General features: G+C 33.7%; 3 protein-coding genes across 3 annotated transcripts; 2 read left to right on the top strand and 1 right to left on the bottom strand.

The window, feature by feature from the left end:
* Positions 1–2,031: 2,031 nt before the first annotated feature.
* VPS2.3 (vacuolar protein sorting-associated protein 2.3) lies at positions 2,032–5,506 on the top strand. Its single transcript, XM_020365180.3, has 11 exons — positions 2,032–2,192; positions 2,274–2,318; positions 2,457–2,491; positions 2,585–2,635; positions 2,756–2,860; positions 3,003–3,074; positions 3,889–3,960; positions 4,063–4,143; positions 4,742–4,777; positions 4,872–4,927; positions 5,073–5,506. The coding sequence occupies exons 1-11, from the start codon at positions 2,159–2,161 to the stop codon at positions 5,122–5,124; spliced, it is 639 nt and encodes a 212-aa protein (XP_020220769.1). The 5' UTR covers positions 2,032–2,158; the 3' UTR covers positions 5,125–5,506.
* Positions 5,507–7,095: 1,589 nt separating this feature from the next.
* On the bottom strand, positions 7,096–13,739 carry LOC109803437 (casein kinase 1-like protein 6). Its single transcript, XM_020365012.3, has 14 exons — positions 13,056–13,739; positions 12,885–12,925; positions 12,125–12,194; positions 11,681–11,829; positions 11,497–11,592; positions 10,628–10,698; positions 10,130–10,191; positions 9,971–10,034; positions 9,747–9,831; positions 9,174–9,300; positions 8,990–9,063; positions 8,849–8,912; positions 8,468–8,601; positions 7,096–7,847 (listed from the first exon to the last, which is right to left on the bottom strand). Exons 1-14 carry the CDS (start codon positions 13,132–13,134, stop codon positions 7,572–7,574), a joined length of 1,392 nt encoding a protein of 463 aa, XP_020220601.1. The 5' UTR covers positions 13,135–13,739; the 3' UTR covers positions 7,096–7,571.
* A 3,060-nt stretch (positions 13,740–16,799) lies between these two features.
* LOC145958881 (uncharacterized) lies at positions 16,800–20,155 on the top strand. Its single transcript, XM_083076419.1, has 2 exons — positions 16,800–18,156; positions 18,241–20,155. The coding sequence occupies exons 1-2, from the start codon at positions 17,430–17,432 to the stop codon at positions 19,188–19,190; spliced, it is 1,677 nt and encodes a 558-aa protein (XP_082932545.1). The 5' UTR covers positions 16,800–17,429; the 3' UTR covers positions 19,191–20,155.
* The last annotated feature ends 790 nt before the right edge of the window (positions 20,156–20,945 follow it).

Raw genomic sequence — 20,945 nt, forward strand, 5'->3', positions numbered from 1 at the left:
AAAAAAAGTCTTTTTTATATTAGTGTTGCTTAGTTATTGATTGAATTTAGAACAGTACTCTCCCTCTTCTCAAATTCTAATGTATCTTAGTGCTCTTTTTTATTCAATTTTTGATGATTGATGTACAAATATTTTTATAAGCAATTACTCTGACTAATGTTGTAAAGTATTCATGTCTCGAGAATTAATAAAGAAATTACATGTTTTCTTTTAAAAACATTTTTACGCGGTCATTGATACTCTCAAATGTTAGTTGATGGACCTCTATCCTTTCTGGGACGTGTTTGAAAAAACCTTGTGTTAAACATAACTCAGTTTTTTAGTAATTCATTGAAACATTCACTCATCTGATTAGTTTAAAATGTGTATATTTTTATTTAATATCTTACAAATTACAATTCAAACACAACTAATCTTCAATTAATACTTTTAGTACTTCATAAAAGGTTGATTCTTTCAACTTATTTTTTTCATATTGATATATGACCTTTTTCATTTTTTCAATCATTGAATCTCATGTTTTATATATCAAATAAAGAGAAGTTATATTCGAATTTGTCGAACATTATAGATAAGACTAATGAAAGAAAGTATGTAATCAACCTTATCCTACCAAATATCATTCAACAATGTTTCTTTTGACAAATTTTGTCTTTTAAATATCATATTCTTTGTAAAAAGACCATTTCTCAATAATAGCCATCTCTTAAAAAATATAAATATAAATCAAAATGGTAAAACAAAGTAATAAAGTCATATAATATTATATACCTGTATTGTAACCATAATATTATATAACTTATACATTTATATACCTATAATTATATTATTGTATAACTACTAATAAAAACTAATTTAAATCAAATTGGTAAAACAAAGTAATGAACTTGGATATATACCTATACTGTAATTATAATATTATATAACTTATACGTTTATATAGTATTACTACTAATAAAAAAATAATTTAAACCAAAAATGGTAAAAATACTTATATGTATATATTGTAATTATAATATTATATAATTATAATTTAAAACATATCTATAAAATAAAATAATTTTGCTATGAATTATGAAAGAACCAACTTAGTGGGAAGGAAGACAAGTGTACATACAACAATGAGAGAAAAAAAAAAAAGAAAAAAAAGAAAGAAAACGACCCAAGAACAAAGTCGTATTTAGACCAATGAAGAATTGATTGGGCACAAATATGAACCAGCAACGCAATGAACAAGCACAAACCAATAATGAACGAACGCGACATGAGCTCTAACAATGACTAACAAAAATTGTCGAAGGTAAACCAGTGCTAAGGGACGACATAAATAGTTGTAACGACTAATGATTTGCAAAAGGGGACATATGGCCACTTATTTTGTCAAAATAATCAGCGGAAATTATTTTCTTTTATTGTATACGCGAACATAATAGAAACTAATTTTTATTTTTAATATTGCCGAGATACCTGATTAAAAAAACTATTATGTATCTTGACAAGATAGTCATTAGTCAACAAAGATTATTTCTCACTATTATATATCTTAACATAATAGAAACTAATTTATGTAAAAGATGTTTCCATAAAAGTTTAAAAGAAAATAATGTCAAGTGGTGGTGACAGCAAAACACGCTGTGCGAATAGCAGGCCCTTTGGTAGAAAGGTCTTCCAATTCCATATTCAACCAACAAACATGTTGATTGTTGAAAACTTGAATTACTTTGGGCCTGCATAAATAGAGAACTAAATTTCTTACAAAATTAAATGTTAAATTAGTTTTGGGCTCTAATTGACGCTCAGTAGTAAATATTATTTGAATTTAATGGGTATGTTACGTATGTAAGTGTGACTAACCTTTATATACTTCGTACCAATTAAAATTTATTAGGTTATTTAGTATAAAGTTTAAATTAAACTATAATGAAGAATTATTTTATAAAACTGTTATGCTTGTATACGTGGAACAACGCGGTTTCTAATTCTATTATCTTAAAAATAAAGAATAGAGTGGAATTGAATGAGAAAAATGAAAGAGGGAGAAGTATATATATTAAAAAAAGATGAAAATTAGGATTAACAAAGTTACGAGGATCTTTCTTGTTCTGTCTACGATCTCTTCGTAATTCCCTTCGACGGTGGCACGCGGACACCGATCGCCATGAACATCTTCACCAAGAAACCCACCGCCAAAGGTTCTTCTTCTTCTTTCTCCTAATTTAATTAATTTTCATGGGTTTGGTTTGGTTGAAAGCCCTTGTTTCCGTTTCCTGCAGAGGCTCTTCGGGAGAGTAAACGAGAAATGGCAAACGCCACTAGAGGTAATGTTTCAATCATCCTCATAAACCCTTTGCTTCATCAATTCTATTTCTGTGCATATGACTTATGAGTTATGATAATTTCTGGTCAGAGGTGTGGCATTTGGACTTATGTGTTGATCTTATATTTCCTTATTTCAGGTGTAGAGAAGGAAATTGGAGCATTACAATTGGAAGTAAGTTATAGTTATTTAACTAGTGAATGTGATTATTCAGTCTCAACTTTTTATGTTATATATCAAATATGGGTTATTTGTTTGTGTTATTAGGAAAAGAAACTCGTTGCTGAGATAAAGAGAACTGCTAAGACAGGAAATGAGGTATCATCTGCATTTCATGCTCATACTTGGAGGTTTTTTTTAAAAAAAAATTATTTTTTATTGATCAGTAGTTAGTAAGAGTATAAAAATGGATGTTTTGGTTGCCACTGTATTTCTCAGGCAGCAACTAAAATTTTAGCTCGCCAGTTAGTCAGGCTTAGGCAACAAATTGCTAATCTTCAAGGTAGTAGAGCTCAGATGAGAGGTATAGCAACTCACACGCAGGTATGTATATAATGTTGGTGAAGACTTTGTTCTTGTGATGTGTTTTTTTTTTATTTTTATTTTTATCTTCTTTTGCTACTTGTGTTTAAGCAAGTATATGATTTATCTGCTCTGTCTTAGCTATGTTTTTCATTTGATGCAGGCGATGCATGCCCATTCTTCTGTTGCTGTTGGCATGAAAGGTGCTACTAAGGCAATGGCAGCTATGAATAAGGTCACACGTTCAATCTTGTACTTTAAATGTCCACGCATAATATATTTGTTCTTGGGCCGTGTGAGCAATATTTTGCTAGGTTTTATCTGTGATGCATAGATGTGATATGTGTATTGAATATGATTAATACCGATATGCTGATACAGGTATTTTTAATGTATATGATGCATGCAGGATACATATTTGCATATGTATAAACTTATGAATCATTAATGTATATGATACATGCAATTCTGCTAATCCAAATTAAGAATATATTTCTTCAACATTACTGAATAAAATTATGAATCATTGTCATCATGAATCATTGCCTATTTCTTAGAAACAGAAATGGTATCAATCTGATTCTCTTCTTAAGCATCATTTATTAAAAGCATAGTTTCCATTTCTGGTTCCTCAAGAGACAATGATTTCTGTGAGTGTCCATCTTATACTTCAATGTCTTTGTATCTGGTTGAATTAGATTTTTCATAACTTTTTTTAAAGGCTAAAAATATATATCAGTGAGTATCCAAAAGTATTTTATTAGATATAGATCCAATACGGATATGTGAAGCTACTGCAAGTATATCATAGGGTTTTATTAAAGAAATTCTTTTTTTAGTGAGTAAAAGAAAGATGGTGTGGATATATCCATCGTTGAGGAAAAACTACAAGGAAAAATATTGTATCAGGAAAACAGCAATGATAGCAGTTTTTCTAACTTCCTATGAAATAAACAAAATATTGACATTGAAGTCCATAAACTAGTCTCTATATCATTTTTCATTCCTTTTTTCCTTATACTACTACTAAATTAGAATACTCATTGCAGCAAATGGCACCAGCAAAGCAAGCTAAAATTATACAGGACTTCCAGAAACAATCAGCACAGATGGATATGACTGTAAGATGCTTTCGTTACTAATTTTTCAAGTTAGAAAAAGTGGGAACAATTGTTCTGTTTCACCAACATACAGACTTTAATGGTATATAATTTCATGAGCAGACTGAAATGATGTCAGATGCCATAGATGATGCCTTGGATAATGATGAAGCTGAAGAGGAGACTGAAGAGCTGACGAATCAGGTACTCTTTCTATTGCCTTTTATTGCAACTTAAAAAAAAGTATGTGTTGCTATGTTTTCAGGGTTTTCCTCGTTTAACTTTTCAAATAATTAAAGAATTTTATTATATTTAACATGGCTTTTATTTCACATAAAGTTCTTTACTAGGAGGAATAATAAATGTATCTTGTATTACAATCCATAAAAATTAGTGATGCTAGAATCATGGGTCCAATTTTAGGTCCTAACCACAGCAATAACACTCTTGGAGCAATCGAGAATCAATAACAAAAACCGAGCCTTACTTATTCCTAGGTGGAGTGAAGTAAGTAGGTCAATTGAAACCATCAGGCTAATTCATAATCTGGTTTTGATAATTAAGGGAGATAAAAAGTTTAGGATCCCACAGTAGCCCCTAAATTAAAAATTAATAATAATATGATTTCTTGTGGCTTAGTTTACAATGTTTAGAAGGAATGGTATATGATTCACAAAGAATAACGAGTCTAGAGATGAGCATAAGTTCAAGGTCTTATAGTTTGGGGATGACATCTTTTGAAATTACAGAAAGAAACTGATGGCAAATTGACTTAACCTATTTTGTTTTTTTTTTTTTGTAGGTGCTGGACGAAATTGGTGTGGATGTTGCCTCACAGGTAGGAATAAGCTGTTATTAATCTCTGCACTCATCTCATCTGTCATAATGCTTTTGCTCAACTTAATTTCTGTCGTATTTTATCTCTTTGGCAGTTATCAGCGGCTCCCAAAGGGAGGGTTGCAACAAAGAATACTGAAAATGTCAGCAGGTATTGTCTGTCTAACCATCTCTTTTCTGAAGATTTAATTTTGATACTTGTGTCTGTTTTCATGAATAAATTAAAATTTCTTTAGCCATTTGCTTTTTTTTTTATAGCAAATCTATTTGACCTTGTAAATTTGATGCCACTGCAGCTCGGGCATTGACGAACTTGAGAAGCGTTTGGCAGCTCTTAGGAACCCATAAATTTTGCCTGGGATTATGTGATTCTGGACCTCGAAGTTTTAAGCAAAAATTCTTTCCTGAACTATGTTCTCTTGGGATTTCACAAGTTTAGTGTGTATATACGTCCTTGAAATTATCATGTATGAATGATGATATATCAAAATTTCTGATATGGCAATTTACTAAAAGTTATAGTTGGGGATATAAAGAATAACGTATAGTTTGATGCTATTTGAAAGTGAATTGCCAAGTCGAATTATGTTGTATATGGCTGAAGAAGCTTTTACTTGTAACCTGTAGGTGCTTGTTAGGAGTGAAATTAGGCAACGGGAGAAAGATGTTACATTGAAAATATGTAGATTCTTTGATTCCAAGGTAATGTCAAACAGTAGTTAATGGCTCATATAGATCTCGCATTATCAAGAGTTGATTTCAGAAACTACAAAGGCATTACTATAAATAAATTAACCTAAATTAGGAATAACCATTTGGCATAAAATACAAGCATTCTCTAGTGCGTCAGTTTAAATTATGCTGTCATATTTGCTTTAATGCTTCATACTATTATGAAACAAAAAGTGGCCAATTCGGTTAACAAAAACCAAAATTATTTGAATTATCACTATTGACTAAATTTCATTCGTAATGGCAGGGTCAAACTGGTCCTCAGTGGTAAATTTCTCACAAAGCAAGACATATTATATGATTCATCTTCAGTTATAATTAGAGTCCATAAATTCAACTTTTTAAAGAACCTTTAATTAAAAATGTTTTTTTTTAAGTTGAGTTAAATATTTTTGGTCTTTAAAAATATTGAAATATTTTCTTTTAATTTCTAAAAAAAAAAAAATTATCTTGTCTCGATTTTGGATATATGCTATGTTACATAAAATTTATATATAAAATTCCTTTTGTAGTTCAAATAATTGGAACCATAACCAATTTATTCGGCTTGAAATACTCTACTTGCTCTCAGGTCTTTATTTATTATACCTAAAAGGACAAATATAAAACTATTTGGCCACATTCGTAAATACTTGGAAAGGGTTTTTTTTTAACACATAACAGTCATACCTGACTCAAATTAAATTATCAAAATTATCCCCGGTGAAAAATACATATAACTAATAGAAGAGGAAAAAAATTGACAAATACTTGTTCTAGGTTCACTTGTTTTAAAATTTAATAAAATTAACTTTAAATTGTTAAAAATGAATAGAATGAATCCAACTTAATATCAACCATAGCTCTACACTGAAATGTACATTTTTCTTTTAAAAAAAAAATACAAGAATTGATTTTTTTGACACCAAAACAAACAGAAACCTAGCTTTTAAAAATTAGTATTAAATCAATTTTACAATTAACATTTTAAAAAATAAAGTGAAATGAGAACCTAATTTAAAATCAGTGAGTAAAGTACTTACAAGGAAACTGTATTTCAAAACACTTTCTTTTTGGTATATTTCAAAACTATAAAGAAAGCAAATAATGATATAAAGAAAAATTCGTAAGAAAAACTAGAACCACCTATACCATATGCTCAACAGAATATATCCGATGAAAGTCATTTTCTTATAATAAGAATAAATTCAAATTATTCGACTAAAATTAAAAGAAATGTAAAAGTTAAAATTTATTGAGCAAACACCTAACTAGTTCACTAAATTTGAAATACGTCACATTAATCTCTAAAATTAAGAAATTATAAAATATGTTCCAAAAAGTACAAATTAACAATCACATTATACCAAAACTCAAAATTACAAGAATAAAATGATAATATATATATATATAATAAGTAATTCAATTTAAGAACTTAATAATAATTTCTTAGTTTCAGACAGCAATATGACAACACTTTTCAAATTTAGAGACTAAAGTATGCGTTAATTCAAATAAATATTATGTAACCTTATGTATTTTAATTTAATGGTCAATATTTTATCTTATTACAGCCATCCACCCCACCGTACCTGCATGAGAAATGAATAATGAAAGATCTCAAACCGCTATTGTAGCTTGAGACCAATTTCTAACATTAATAATTCCACTCTCATAACAAGGGAAACATAGTGGTAGTGTCGGGTCTCATTGCAAAGAAACCATAACAAGTTTATCATAAACTACAACTCTACTTTCATCTATTTTGATTTATGGAAAAGAAAACAAGTTTTTCTAATAAAAAGAAAAAGGACCCTGGTTGAGTTCTCAGGAGCATGTTTAGGAACATGATACAACATCCGAGAAACCTTCTTCAGAAGGCATATCTAGGGGGCAGAAAATAGTCCACCTTGGTCCACAAAATGTAACAGCAAGTGAAGTTGATTATGACCTCATGGCTCATGGCAATTCAATAATATACATGAACATGATTCCATAATGCTTGAGATCAATGGTTCTCGGATAAACAGGTGCACTAAAATTTAGAAAATGTCTTTGTGGCAAATTGAAACTGGATATTCTAGTTACTTCCTGATAGAGAGGAGCTCAAAACTCCGGAGAGGATCATCGCGGTTGCCTCTGCTGGATCCAGTGCGCGTGTAAGAGGGCTGTTTGGTTTCATACATAGGTTGAATATTTTTATGTGCAGTAGCTGGACGGCTACCACTTGAGGTTAGCCGGCCAGTACGACTGTCAGTATGATCGCCGGAGGAACTTGGCCGGGTAGACGATGAGATTATGGCTCTCCTTGAGCTGCTGCCATATCGAGATGAATTGCGTCCCTTCTCTTGATCATGATACTAAGAGACAAGGCAAAACCAAAATTAGGCACACGTGAGTAGACAATATAAAGAAATCTATGTAGGTTTTAGGCATAAGTAAAACTGGAAATGCGAAAGATGAACAAAAAAAGAGTGATAAAGGCATATGATATTGATAGATTCCATAGCCTTTAGTTCCAAAACATGCAAATAAAATGGCATCCAAACCAGCAAACATCACTGCAAATAGCATTATCATTAATTGTAACTTGCACAGCCCATGCCTCTTCCTTGTCTCTCTCCCTGTTTAGAATGTTTTATCTCAATTATTTTTGTTACTTTCTCAACACTTTCTCAATTCTTCATTTTGACAGCTTGTTTTGTAAGGAAATGATGTGGGGAATCCAACTGCAATTGATTACACTAGAGATGACATCACACACTTGAAACCAAAGTTATCTAAAATGTTCAACTCAAATCCAAATTAAAGGACTAAACGTAAACAAACTAATTCATTATCTAAATGAAAACTTTCACCATTTCTTCAATGATGAAGGTATGCATGCAACATCTTCACAAAATTCCTAGGTTTTTCAAAACAATAATGTAATCTTCATGTGATGAATAATGAAATCTTATTGTTTAAAAACAATTTTTACCCCATCCTTGTGTACTGCTACTTCCTCAAAACCCCTATGTTTGGAGTGATCACCGCGTGGACTAGAATTTGTTGGGTTCCTCCGGGAGAAAACATCAACAGCACCAGAGAATTTTTCTCGAATCTCTTTCCCAACTGAAATAAGAAAATGAATGACCTAAGATTATACAAAATAAACTTGGAAAAAGTAAAATGACCACTATTGATGTGAGCGATGAAAAAGACAAATATAGTTTAATGCTTTCAGAGTATCTATATTCTGAAATTCAGAAGACGAGAGTAATACATTAACATTAAAATTTCTGACCAACCATGGTCCTAGTCGTTAAAAATTTGTAGGATAGCAAATTTCATCATCTTATTTGGATGAAAGAGAATGGACCTGATATCTTTTCTGGCTTTTGTACAGATGGTCCGGCATGCATGGCTGCCTTGCCACTGTCGTGCTGTTATTAAAACAATTATAGTAAGTGACCTCAACTTGAAAGCAGTATCCAAACAAGCATGGTATAAAAGTACTAACCCGCCCTCTAGAGCTGCCACCAATCTGTGGATACTTCAATATAGTCCAATCAAAAACATAGTCAAATTGATAGCCTGCACAAACAATGTCCAGATCAATTTGCAACCATTTAACACACTAGGTTTCCATCAAAATATACAGAATGCTAAGCTAATATACAAATTAGATAACTTGTGTATCAGACCTTCTCGAATAAATAAATCTCGAAAGAGCCTCTTTAAATATGAATAATCAGGTTTGTCCTCAAACCGCAATGATCGGCAGTAATGGAAATATGATACAAACTCCGAGGGATATGATTTGCAGAGAACCTGTTATACAGGCACAATATTAACAGCAAAACAACAAAGACCAACAAAATTGTGAGCTGAAATAGAAGATGAAAGGTAAAGGGAAAAATGTGCAAGCTATACCAATTGTTGAGTACAAAAATATATGATTTGAGACTTAAAACGTGAAAAACAATCTGAGAGCATATAGTCAATAGCAGCATCCAATATTAGTAGATTAGTAAAAATTGTTTAATGCATAAGGGAAACATACAGTTCATTTTGTTCACAAGTCAGTTATAAACAATTATGGGAGTTGCTCTTAGACCCCTAGCTTGTCTACTAAACCTCTGGTTTTATCCAGGTCCAATACATATCAGACCACTCAACAACATCCAAGCAAATTCAAAGTATCAAAAACTAGATCAAGAGGGATCAGGGAATATCAAAATTATCCAAAATCCACACTGATCCAGCTAACAAAATACCTCTATAGGAGTTGACATTTTCTTCTCGCTGATTTTATCATATTTTTGTTTTTTGGTGCCAGCCTTCAGTCCCTGCCAAGGAAGACTGAAAAAAAAATTGTACAACAAAAAGAGATAATAAGAATAATACTTTTTGATAAACTGCAGTAAAAACTAAGAATAATATTTAAATATCAAAATCTACTAGTAGAGGGTAAAGTGGATGCGTCTATCAGGTATCCAACCTTCCTCTTAAGAAGTACATGAGCACATAACCAAGAGATTCCAGATCATCCCTTCTGCTTTGTTCTGCCAGCAAAATAAAATAAAATTAACATAAAAACTAATTCTAAGTATTGGTTGTCAAAACCAATCTGAATGGACTAACACAACATCTTACTCACCAATTCCAAGATGAGTGTTGACACTTGCATACCGAGCTGTGCCTGTAAGGTTCTTGTTTTCCCTATGCAAGAAAGACAGCTCTTTATATCAAAAGAAATGTGAATTTAAAAATTAAAAAAAAAAAAAAACTTAAGAAATAGAACTATGATGAAAATTAAAGTGAAAGAGTATATTTTTGGAATATTTGGTATCATAGATGCCAAGTCATGCAAGGCTGTAAACACAACCACATTTAAGATAATTGACAGTGATCCCAATTATTATTATTATTACTATGAAAATGAATTATACCAGTACTAATTACATTTAGGTAAAGACTATCCGGTTGAAAAATGGCACAATACCTATAAAAGTGATTTGATGTAAATGCTTAAATCCAAAGAAGACATGCAAATGCAATTAATAAGGCAACAAAAGGTTATGTTTTCTTTTAAGTGTTGTTAATACTTTATATATACTACACCTTAATATCCTGAAATAATGATGACAAAATATACCTGTATGGTATGTGCCTATGAGTCTGAAGATCCCTATACTTTTTTGCAAGGCCATAGTCAATGATGTACACCTGAAATGACATACCCAGCAAGACAAGAACATAGTTAAAAGAATTGATACTTGCATGATCAAATAGAAAGGATCATTTCAGAATCTGTCAATCATTTATTTCAGTAGCGCCCAAGAGGATTCCATTGAAATAGACTATAAGTACAAGATGGTGAAATTCATTGCAATGACATGAAATGAGCCACAGATGAAATGAGATGCCCAATCACTTTGCGTGTATGCTTGTGAGTTTCAAGTTGTAGAAGGCCATGACATGCCAAAACCAGAGGCAGGATGAGGTGTGAGGTGCTGCCCTCGTGGTTTTATTTGCTGTAGAAAATGACTCCTAAACCTCCACTTAATCACTCTTAACCAATTAGGTATCAAACAGGACAAAATAGAATAACCAGTTACCACTGGGCAGTGGTTTCTCACAGTTTTTCAAATGACCGTTGTATTTTTCTTGGGTTCTTTCTCATCCTAGCAAAGATACATATTCTGCTTTTTTTTTCTTGTTCAACCTGAAGCAAGTTTATGCAACTTAACTTCTTACACAAACTGGTAGCATATCACCATCATTTTATGACTTCTCTTGAAACTATAAAAGAATAATTTGGTTCAGCTGGAGGAACACCCCTTATTTATAGTTTGTTTTGGAAGATTTTGGTTGTTGTTTAATTGTTTTTATATAAATGTTAAGAAATTACTTGTTTTAGTAGTTCTTAGTCATGTGTGTAATGCACATTTTATAATTCAAATAGTGCAAGATAACTCTAAGAATAATAAATTGAAAGAAGGCGCCATCAACAAAACAATATACCTGGTTTGCTTTACGTCCCAGGCCCATCAAAAAATTGTCTGGCTTAATGTCACGGTGAAGGAAACCTCTAGAATGCATATATTCAACTCTGTTAATCTGAACAATAATATTAAACAAGTAAAACATTAGTAACACTATCTAAGCAGGGTACTTTGCTTAGATAATAGTTGCCATGTTGACTTACTAATTGATCAGCAAGCATTAACACTGTTTTCAATGTTAGCTTCCGGTTGCAATAATTGAACAAATCTTCTAGACTAGGTCCAAGAAGATCGATTGCCATGATATTGTAGTCTCCCTCTACTCCAAACCACTTGAGATGGGGAATCCCCGCTTCAATAAGAAACCAAATTGGATTACTCAAAAGGAAACATCTTAATTGTTTTCTGATCTTTTTCAGTCTTACATTACTTTGAGGGAATGGCTTGAGACTACTGGTTTAGATTTCATTAGAAGAAGCATTGGGACATCAATTACGCTATCCTCCAGACTCGGGATGAGAGGACACAAATACACACACAACTATTGAGAACCAATTTTAATGTGAAACTTAAGCACGTGGTATTAAGTTATTAACTAATACAATTAGTCCCAAAAATGGTAAAAGGAAATAGAGATTCAGACTTACTTCCTCCTTGAAGAAGCATATACAATTTTGACTCATAGTGAAGCTGGGGATGCTTGGTCTTCACAGGTTCCTGGAAATTTTATGAGGAGAGAACAAGTGATTTAAGAACAAAAACACAGAATATAATGAGCAGACTAATATCATTAACTGATATAAAATAAAAAATTAAAAAAAATCTCAAAACACAACAAAAGAAAGAATATGACAAACAATCTATGATAAACTGCAGCATAATAATGCGAACTTTATGCATCTATAACAAGATAATGTAGCATTTTACATGCCACTGCAATCCATAAAGTAATCTTATTGATTTCTTGAAAATCTCAAGCATTTCTCAGTAAAAGAGTGAGAAAGATTTTTTTTTTCCTTTGTTATTCACTCCAACAATATTAAACAATATCTCACATCAAATGCCGGATCCTTATTGGAACTCCCATAGCATTGATAAAAAATAAATAAAAGTATAGCACACTTCATCATCTGAAGTAACAATTTACAAAACGGAATTAAAAAGTCGTAAAATGTAAAATGCGCAATACATTTATTACATTGTCTTAAAAAGTAAAAAACATGCTCCACAGAGTAAATCAAGGTGACTAGTGATTAGTTCATACATGCACATATTAGACACATGAAATCAGAAACAGAAACGCATCTATGGATCTCTAGAAATTCGTTTAAGAGTGTTGGCTACTTGATCACTTTGCCCCATCCAGACATAAAAGACGCTTAAAAAGTTGAAGAGAGTTTAACATACCAGCTTGACAGCTACCTCCTCTCCAGTTTGTATATTAACAGCTGACACAGAGAACAGAAATAACAATAATTTGTTACAAACCATATAACAATCTATGATAACACTGCAAAAGGAAGATTACAAACACAGCTTAGAGAAAGGAAAAGGGGGTAAAAAAACATGAACAAGTACCTATATAAAGCTCCCCAAAAGACCCACTTCCAATCTTCCTTCCCAGTTTAAACTTCCCAGCAATAACATGATCCATCATAAAAGACCTTCAAAACACCCACACCCAGTAACTACAGCAAGCCTTTCCGGCTCAGATTTGTTCCCAAATTCTGTGCACAAAGAGGTCCACCAGGTCAAAATTTCCCAGCTCTATCGAAGAATCCACTCAAATCCAGCGAAATTTTTCAATCTATTCGTCCGATTAGCCGTGAAAGGGGAATATGGAACAAATCCACAATCAGGGGCAAATAAAAAAGGTGCAAAATTTACAAAATTTCTAACACCCTCCACAATGAAGCTGAAATCTTTTCTTATTCAGAACAAACACAACCCTCTCTAGCTACATTACTTTCCTACAAATACCCAAAATCGATCACTCCAGAGCACGGATTGAAGCCCTAATTTGCAAAGAAGATGAGCGCATTGACCCAGAACAGAAAATGCTAATGGGTACCAGCAACAACACACAAAACTGAATCTTTTTTATTATAATGAAAAAACAAAAAGAGAAAGAACAAGAGGAGGAGATTGAGGAGGGTGTGCTGAACCAGGTAGGAACAAGAGTAATTCCACAAATCAAAAAGTATGGACTTTGGAGAGAGAGAGAGAAGAATGAGAAAAAGGAAAAGCTGGCAGGAGATTATAGTAATCGTTGGTGTGTTTTGGGGTTCTATTTAAAAATTAATTTTTTAGTTTAATTATTCTTTACTTTTTTATCTATGCTTTTTTAAAAAAAATTTCCAGTAAAACTGTGTTTCAAGAAAAAAAAAAAAAAAACAAATTGTAGATAGTGACTAAACGGATTAACCGCTACCTTCTCTATCTACTCCTCATGCTAGTCAAAAGTCAAAACTGCTTCCCTTCGTTTCTTTTTTTTTTTTTAATTACTTTTATTAATTACTTATCTCTCTTTCTTTTCATTAATTGCCTAGTATTTTGAATCATAAAAAAAAAAAAAAAACACATTCCAGAGTTGTTAGGATAACAAATATACTTGTACTTGTGGGTAATACCTAAACCTGTCTCGACTTTGACAAAAAATATTCAATTTGACTGAGTATGGGATAAAACTTGATATATTAAATTGGATAGTGTATATATTTACTCATCACATACCTTTTCTGTACTCGTACTCGTCCTCGTTTTCATTCCTAATTTAATATCCATTTCTGATTTAATTATGTTAAAAAATATTTATTTTATTATATATAATTATTTATTATAATATGAGATAAAAAATAATATAATTATAATTATAATATAATAAAAAATTAATTTAAAAATATTATATATTTTTTAAAAATAATAATAATAATTTTTAACGGATACAGATACAAATACGGGTATATCCGATATCCAACTGTGACAAGGATAGAAATAAAAATTATATATTTGATGGGTATGAGAATGACAATAGGTTTAATTCACAAAAATAAAAACAAGTATCATAAAACTCGTACTCAACCCAATGTTAGCCGTAGTAGTTGTCCATAGCATCATTCCCAATTCGACTTTTACATACTTTGAGTTTTACAGCTGTGTAAAGAAACTGTATTCATCCTCATGTATGCTTTTATACATACTATAGGGAAAAAGGTGTTACGTCTTTCCTTATAAAAAAAAAATTGATAGTTTTTTTTTTTCTAATGTGAGCAATTATTTGGATTACGTGAGTTATAAAGGGTGAAACTTATAGTAAAATAAATTATCTTGAAATGTTGTGTAAAATTGCACCACCTATTCGTATATTAATATTTTTTTTAATTAACAATAATATTTATTAATAAGTTACATAATTATTATTTTAATTAAAATAAATTTGGTATAATGATTTTCCTATGGATGTGGCACGATTGCATAAATCTATAGCCGTGTAGATAAGAGGAATTGAATAAGTAAAAGCAATTATTGTAAACCTAAAAGGGTCACTATAGTATATACAGAGGAACGTGCGATCAATTATAAGTCCTATTATTTCTCTCAAGAAAAGCTAGATAGTAATTAATGAATTGGCCAACAAAAACATAATGATGAAGTTTTGTATCATTCATAGAGTACACGATTGCAATCAATTGATAAAATATATATATTTTTAGTGTTTTATAATGAAAAAGTATTTTCACTATTTTGTGTTTTTTACCCGTTAATAGGATTGTTATCTTATGCACTATGCACTAATGTAGCTACATTTGTTTGCTTGTTATAACTGCTTTATCTCGTAGCAACTTGTTTCTTATCTTATAACAACTTGTTCTCTGAGTTGTCTATACATATGCACTCTCCCAGGATGCTTTTTTAGAAGTTAAATTGTATTTTTACTTTTTATAATATCTAATGTAAGTTTTAGTTTTTATAATTTTAGTTTTAAATTTTGAAAAACGTGAAATTTTATTTAATTATTAAATATTTTATTTTAATTATTAAAAATTATAATTATAATCATAATATAATAATTAATATTTAATAATATTTAGATTATATTATACCTATTAATAACTTAACAAGTTATTGATCCATAACTATTAATTCGAATAATACTCGATGAGTCTCTTTAAATAAGATTTGGACAAAGTTAATAAAGACTTTGAATATTTTTAATTTTTATTTTTATCTCATAAAAATAATAAAAATAAATTTAAATGGATTAAAAAATAAGGATAAAAAATTACACTTTTAGTTTCATTTTCATTTCATTAAAATTAGTAAGAATATATGAAAATAAATTAAAAATGAAGACAGAAACTACAATTTAGTTTTAAAATTATTGAATATTAATTATCAAATTATTTATTTAATATCAAATTACAATAAATATTATAATTTAATGATCAACAACTAAACATTTAAGAGATAAACCTAAATTGTGATATTTCATAAATTTAATTATTATTATATAGCAAATATGACAAACTATCAGCATGGTATATCATGGTTGATAAATAATCTTGTTATTTAAATATGTGATGAGGAGCTTAATTCCTTACGAATGTGAATGAAAAACACGTTAAGAAAAATTAATTTTTTAAATAAATTTTAGTACCTTAATATATTAGTCTTTATCAAACATATTATAAGGGTGTTGATCCTTTAATAAATCAATTCATATACAGTGTTACATAATAATAATAATGTTCCGGCCACGGGGTGCACTAGGGTTTTTCCTAGATCAAGCCGCAAAGCCAGAGCATTCAAAAAGTGTAATCTGCCTTCTTAGCCTTAGGGTTTTAGGTTTTATATTTCGTCGTCCATGGGCTTTATGGGCCCCGTGAACGTAGGGATTTCCTCAACCGTTCTTGCTACGATGCCGCGCAACGAGTGAGGATTAGTCAAGTCGGATTTTGACCGATTATGCATGTGCCAAGGGTCCAATCGGGTATGCGCCGAGAGGTCCCCTTATAGGCGAGTGGAGACGGCTCGCTTAGGGATGTCAACTCGGTTGTAGGCGAGTTGCTTCCAATCAGACAGAGGATCAAGTCGGGTTTTTACCTAGAGGGTACACCAGTCGGATTTTTACCGAGAAGGTACACTAGCCTTCCAGCCCTGAGCCGATAAGGCGAGAGGGCTTGTGGCCTGATAACATAGTCGGGTATCGACTGAGTAGAGATCAGTCGGATTTTTACCAAGACGGTACACTAGCCTTCCAGCCCTGAGCCGATAAGGCGAGAGGGCTTGTGCCTTGGCTTGTGGCCTGGTAACATAGTCGGGTATCGACCGAGTAGAGATCAGTCGGATTTTTACCTAGACGGTACACTAGCCTTCCAGCCCTGAGCCGATAAGGCGAGAGGGCTTGTGGCCTAGTAACTTAGTCGGGTAACGACCGAATACTTCTTCGGATGAGCAACGTAACAGTACGTATGTCATCCTGGGAATTGGGGGACCTCTCGGGTCTTGACAAGCCGTGTCTTTTCCTCTGGTCGAGGAAGGGACATGCATTTATTGCAAAGACGGCGTTTCAGGGGTGTAATTAATGACGGAGCCACGTGACGACATTTGCTACCAGGGTTAATGAGGTGGGGCCCCCTTGGCCTAGGGGTTACAACGCCCCACGCGCGTTGTGGCTTTTGGGTTTTCCCCCCTCACGCGCGGCCCTTCACCTCTATAAATAGAGGCGGCCTCTCATTTTTTCGAGTTATTTCCTTTTCCCCCTTCGCGTGTCTCCTTCTCCAGCGGTCTCTTTTTTCTCCTTTCTGGAGCTACGGCGGTCGACGGTGGTTGTCCCTGTTTTTAGTGGGTGAAGTGGTGTGAGAGACCCTTAGGTACGCGTATTTATTCTGCTATTGTAGTGGTTTTCTTGCAAACCTTTGGGTTGTAGGTTAGTCTAAGTTTATATTTGCCATGGCTGTCGCGAGTTACGGGGAGTTATATAGATGGGTTAAAGATGACGCATTAAAATGTGAGTCTATGATAAATTCTTGGGAGGCTATGGATAGCTTTTGTAGAGACCATGTGGTTTGTCGTGATGGGAATGAAGTAGTTATATGTGAACCCTGCGTTGACAAAGAACCGGTGTGTATTAGTTCACCCTCGTCGGAAAAGTTCACGTTTTGTTATACGACTCTCATTTCTAAAATTAGGTTGAGATGGCCCCTTACTGACTGTGAAAAGGGGGTACTTCAGGCCTTGGGTGTTGCCCCGACCCAATTGCACCCCAATAGTTGGGCCTTTGTTCGTGGTTTTGAGGTGTTGTGTGCGGGGCTCGATATAGCCCCGACTGTAGATAAGTTCTTCTACTTCTTTGAGAGTAGGATTAGCAAACGTACTAGCTGGGTGTCTGTTAGCGGGGTTTCGGGTCGGGGAGTGTTATCATTATTCCAGTCATCCTATAAGGACTTTAAAAAATCTTTTTTCCGAGTTCGTAGCATACCGGGTCATGAAAGTGTGTTAGAGGGGTTCCCTTTGCATTGGAATCAGAGTCCGAGAGCATTTGGTGGTCTAGATTCCGCGAAGCTTTGCGAGAGTGATCAGGGTGATGTTAAGAAAATTGAAGAGTTGAAAACCCTATTCAATACGGGGAAACTCCTAGATCTAGAGAGTAGGCCTCAAGAGTTGAAAATATACATAGGTATACTATCGTTTTGAATGTTGAGAATTTCCTTTCCGTTTAGCTTTCTACTTCCAACACGACTTGTTTATGTACTTTTTGCAGAGAGAATGGCCAGCATGAGCAACCGGGAAATGATGAAACTCTGGAAACAACAAAAAGTTTCCCAAGCTGCTGTGGTGGGGGAGTCGGCGACCGAGAAAATCGTGGAGGCCGGGAGTCCTGCAATTGTGTCGAAGGCTGTCGGCGAGGCTTCACACAAACGGCGTAGGGAGACCGATAAGGGTGTATCGGTGGTGAACCTGGAGACGGCAATGGCCACCGAGATGGAGAAAGGTGACATGGAAGTTCAGTCCGCTGAGAGGACTCTGAGTGTATGTCTTGGCGAGAATTGGGAGCCAGTGGACCATGGAGTTGATCGCGACCATGTGGCTTCTTTTTGGGACGAGAAATTTAATCACAGCGCTCATATTCGGACAACCGACTTGCTGGATGGAGACCGAGAAGACCTGGAGAAAATGAGTGCTTTTTCCATCGCTAAGGGCATTGAATCGCTGACAAATCGCCTCTCTGCTCTTTCACTTATCAACGAAGACAAGATTCGTGGGTTGGTGAGGGAGACGAAGGGGCAGGGGAAAAAGATTGCTTCCTTAGAAGAAAGTTTGAAAAAGAGCAAAGCTGACTTCAAGTGGGTGGCCGATGAACGAGATAAGTTACTGGAAGGGCGTCGCGTCTTTGAAGGAGAGAAGCAAGCTTGGGCTGCCGAGAAGGCTGCGATGGAGAGCGAGTTGGCCGAGATGCGCCTAGCCCGGGACAAGTCGGCCGATGCTGCGAATGTTTTTGAGAACGACTTGTCCTTGATGAAGCTTGAGGTGGAGAAACTCCAGAATGACCTTCAAGCCGCGAAGATGGACTCTTTGACGAAATTTGTTCAAGGCTTCGATGCAGCGACTTCCCAAATAAAATTTCTGTACGCCGATCTCGATATTGGGGGCATGGGCTACTTTAAGGAGATTGTTAATGGTAAATTGGTGGATCCTCCCGAGGATGACTGAGTGGTGCCTTATAATGTTGCTCTTACCTTTGTACTTTCATGTTTTTGTTAATCGTTTGTATGGACTATTGTGACCCTTTGCTTTTATATGAAATCTATGTGTTACCTTTGATATGAGTTGAGTGACTTGGTGTGTGTGAAGATGTTGATCCTTGCTGAGTAATGACGAATTTTGACGAAGCCAAATCGGCCAAAATCTAATTGCTATGTTGATGCCAAAAAAAATTTCTAAGTTAAAAATGAATATCAAATCATCTAGTCGGCTAAATACCGACTAGGGAATGACGAAATTTTTTCTAAGTTAAAAATGAATTATCAAACCATCTAGTCGTCCAAGTACCGACTAGGGAAACATACTAAAAAAATCTTCTAAGTTAAAAATGAATATCAAATCATCTAGTCGGCTAAATACCGACTAGGGAATGACGAAATTTTTTCTAAGTTAAAAATGAATTATCAAACCATCTAGTCGTCCAAATACCGACTAGGGAAACATACTAAAAAAATCTTCTAAGTTAAAAATGAATATCAAATCATCTAGTCGTCCAAATACCGACTAGGAAAATGCCAAAAATTTTCTAAGTCTTAAAATTGAATATCGAAACATTTAGTCGGCTAAAAACCGACTAGGAAAATGACGAAATTTTTTCTAAGTTAAAAGTTGAATTCTAATGTGACTAATCGGCCAAATACCGACCAGAAATGCCACAATTTTGTCCGAAGTTTAAAAATGAATCTCAATGCATCTAGTCGCCCAAATACCGACTTGAACACAGTCGGTCGAAAAGTTGATCGGGAATATTTCTAAGTTAATCAGGGATTTTGAAACATCTAGTCGTCCAAATACCGACTAGGAAAATGATGAAGAGTGCTTAGAAAGTTGATCTCCCATATAATCGTCCGAGTGTCGATTCGGTAAAATACCCGAAATTTTGCTAAATTCGAAGTGAACATCTAGTCGTCCAAATACCGACTAGGAAAATGCCAAAAATTTTCTAAGTCTTAAAATTGAATATCGAAACATTTAGTCGGCTAAAAACCGAGCAAACAACTCCTAAAAATCAGCTAAGTTTAAATCAATTTTGAGTCTACCTAGTCGTCTTAATACCGACTAGGGCAAATATAAGACCACCTAGTCGTCTACAAACAAGCTGTCACCCAAATGGGTCGGGCCCTACAAAATTGACGATGTGGTCGGAAAAGGAGCTTACCGATTGAGGACCTTGGATGGAGGGCTAATACCGAGGACGTGGAATGCTGCAAATTTGCGTTTTTACTATAGCTAATCTCAAACATTTGTACTAGGTGCACTCTTTTCCTAACTCAGTATTTTGTCCCCGTAAAAATGAGAGGGGTTTTTGCTGAGAAGGTTTTTAACGAGGCACCACTCATTCAATTTTTAATAAATGGCATTTCAAGTTGTTTGTTTTCACGGTTTATAACATGTGTCATTTTCAAGGATTTGAAGAACTCGTGATTGATCGGTTGGATTCCGACTGGGCGAGTATAGAACTCGTGATTGATCGGATGAATGCCGGCGGGGCGAGTATAAAACAATTTGAAGAACTCGTGATTGATCGGTTGGATTCCGACTGGGCGAGTATAGAACTCGTGATTGATCGGATGAATGCCGACGGGGCGAGTATAAAACAATTTGAAGAACTCGTGATTGATCGGTTGGATTCCGACTGGACGAGGATAGAACTCGTGATTGATCGGATGAATGCCGGCGGGGCGAGTATAAACAACTCGTTTG

This window comes from Cajanus cajan, chromosome 6 (assembly GCF_000230855.2).
Source record: "Cajanus cajan strain Asha chromosome 6, NIPB_CcT2T_4, whole genome shotgun sequence".
Lineage (NCBI taxonomy): Eukaryota > Viridiplantae > Streptophyta > Magnoliopsida > Fabales > Fabaceae > Cajanus > Cajanus cajan.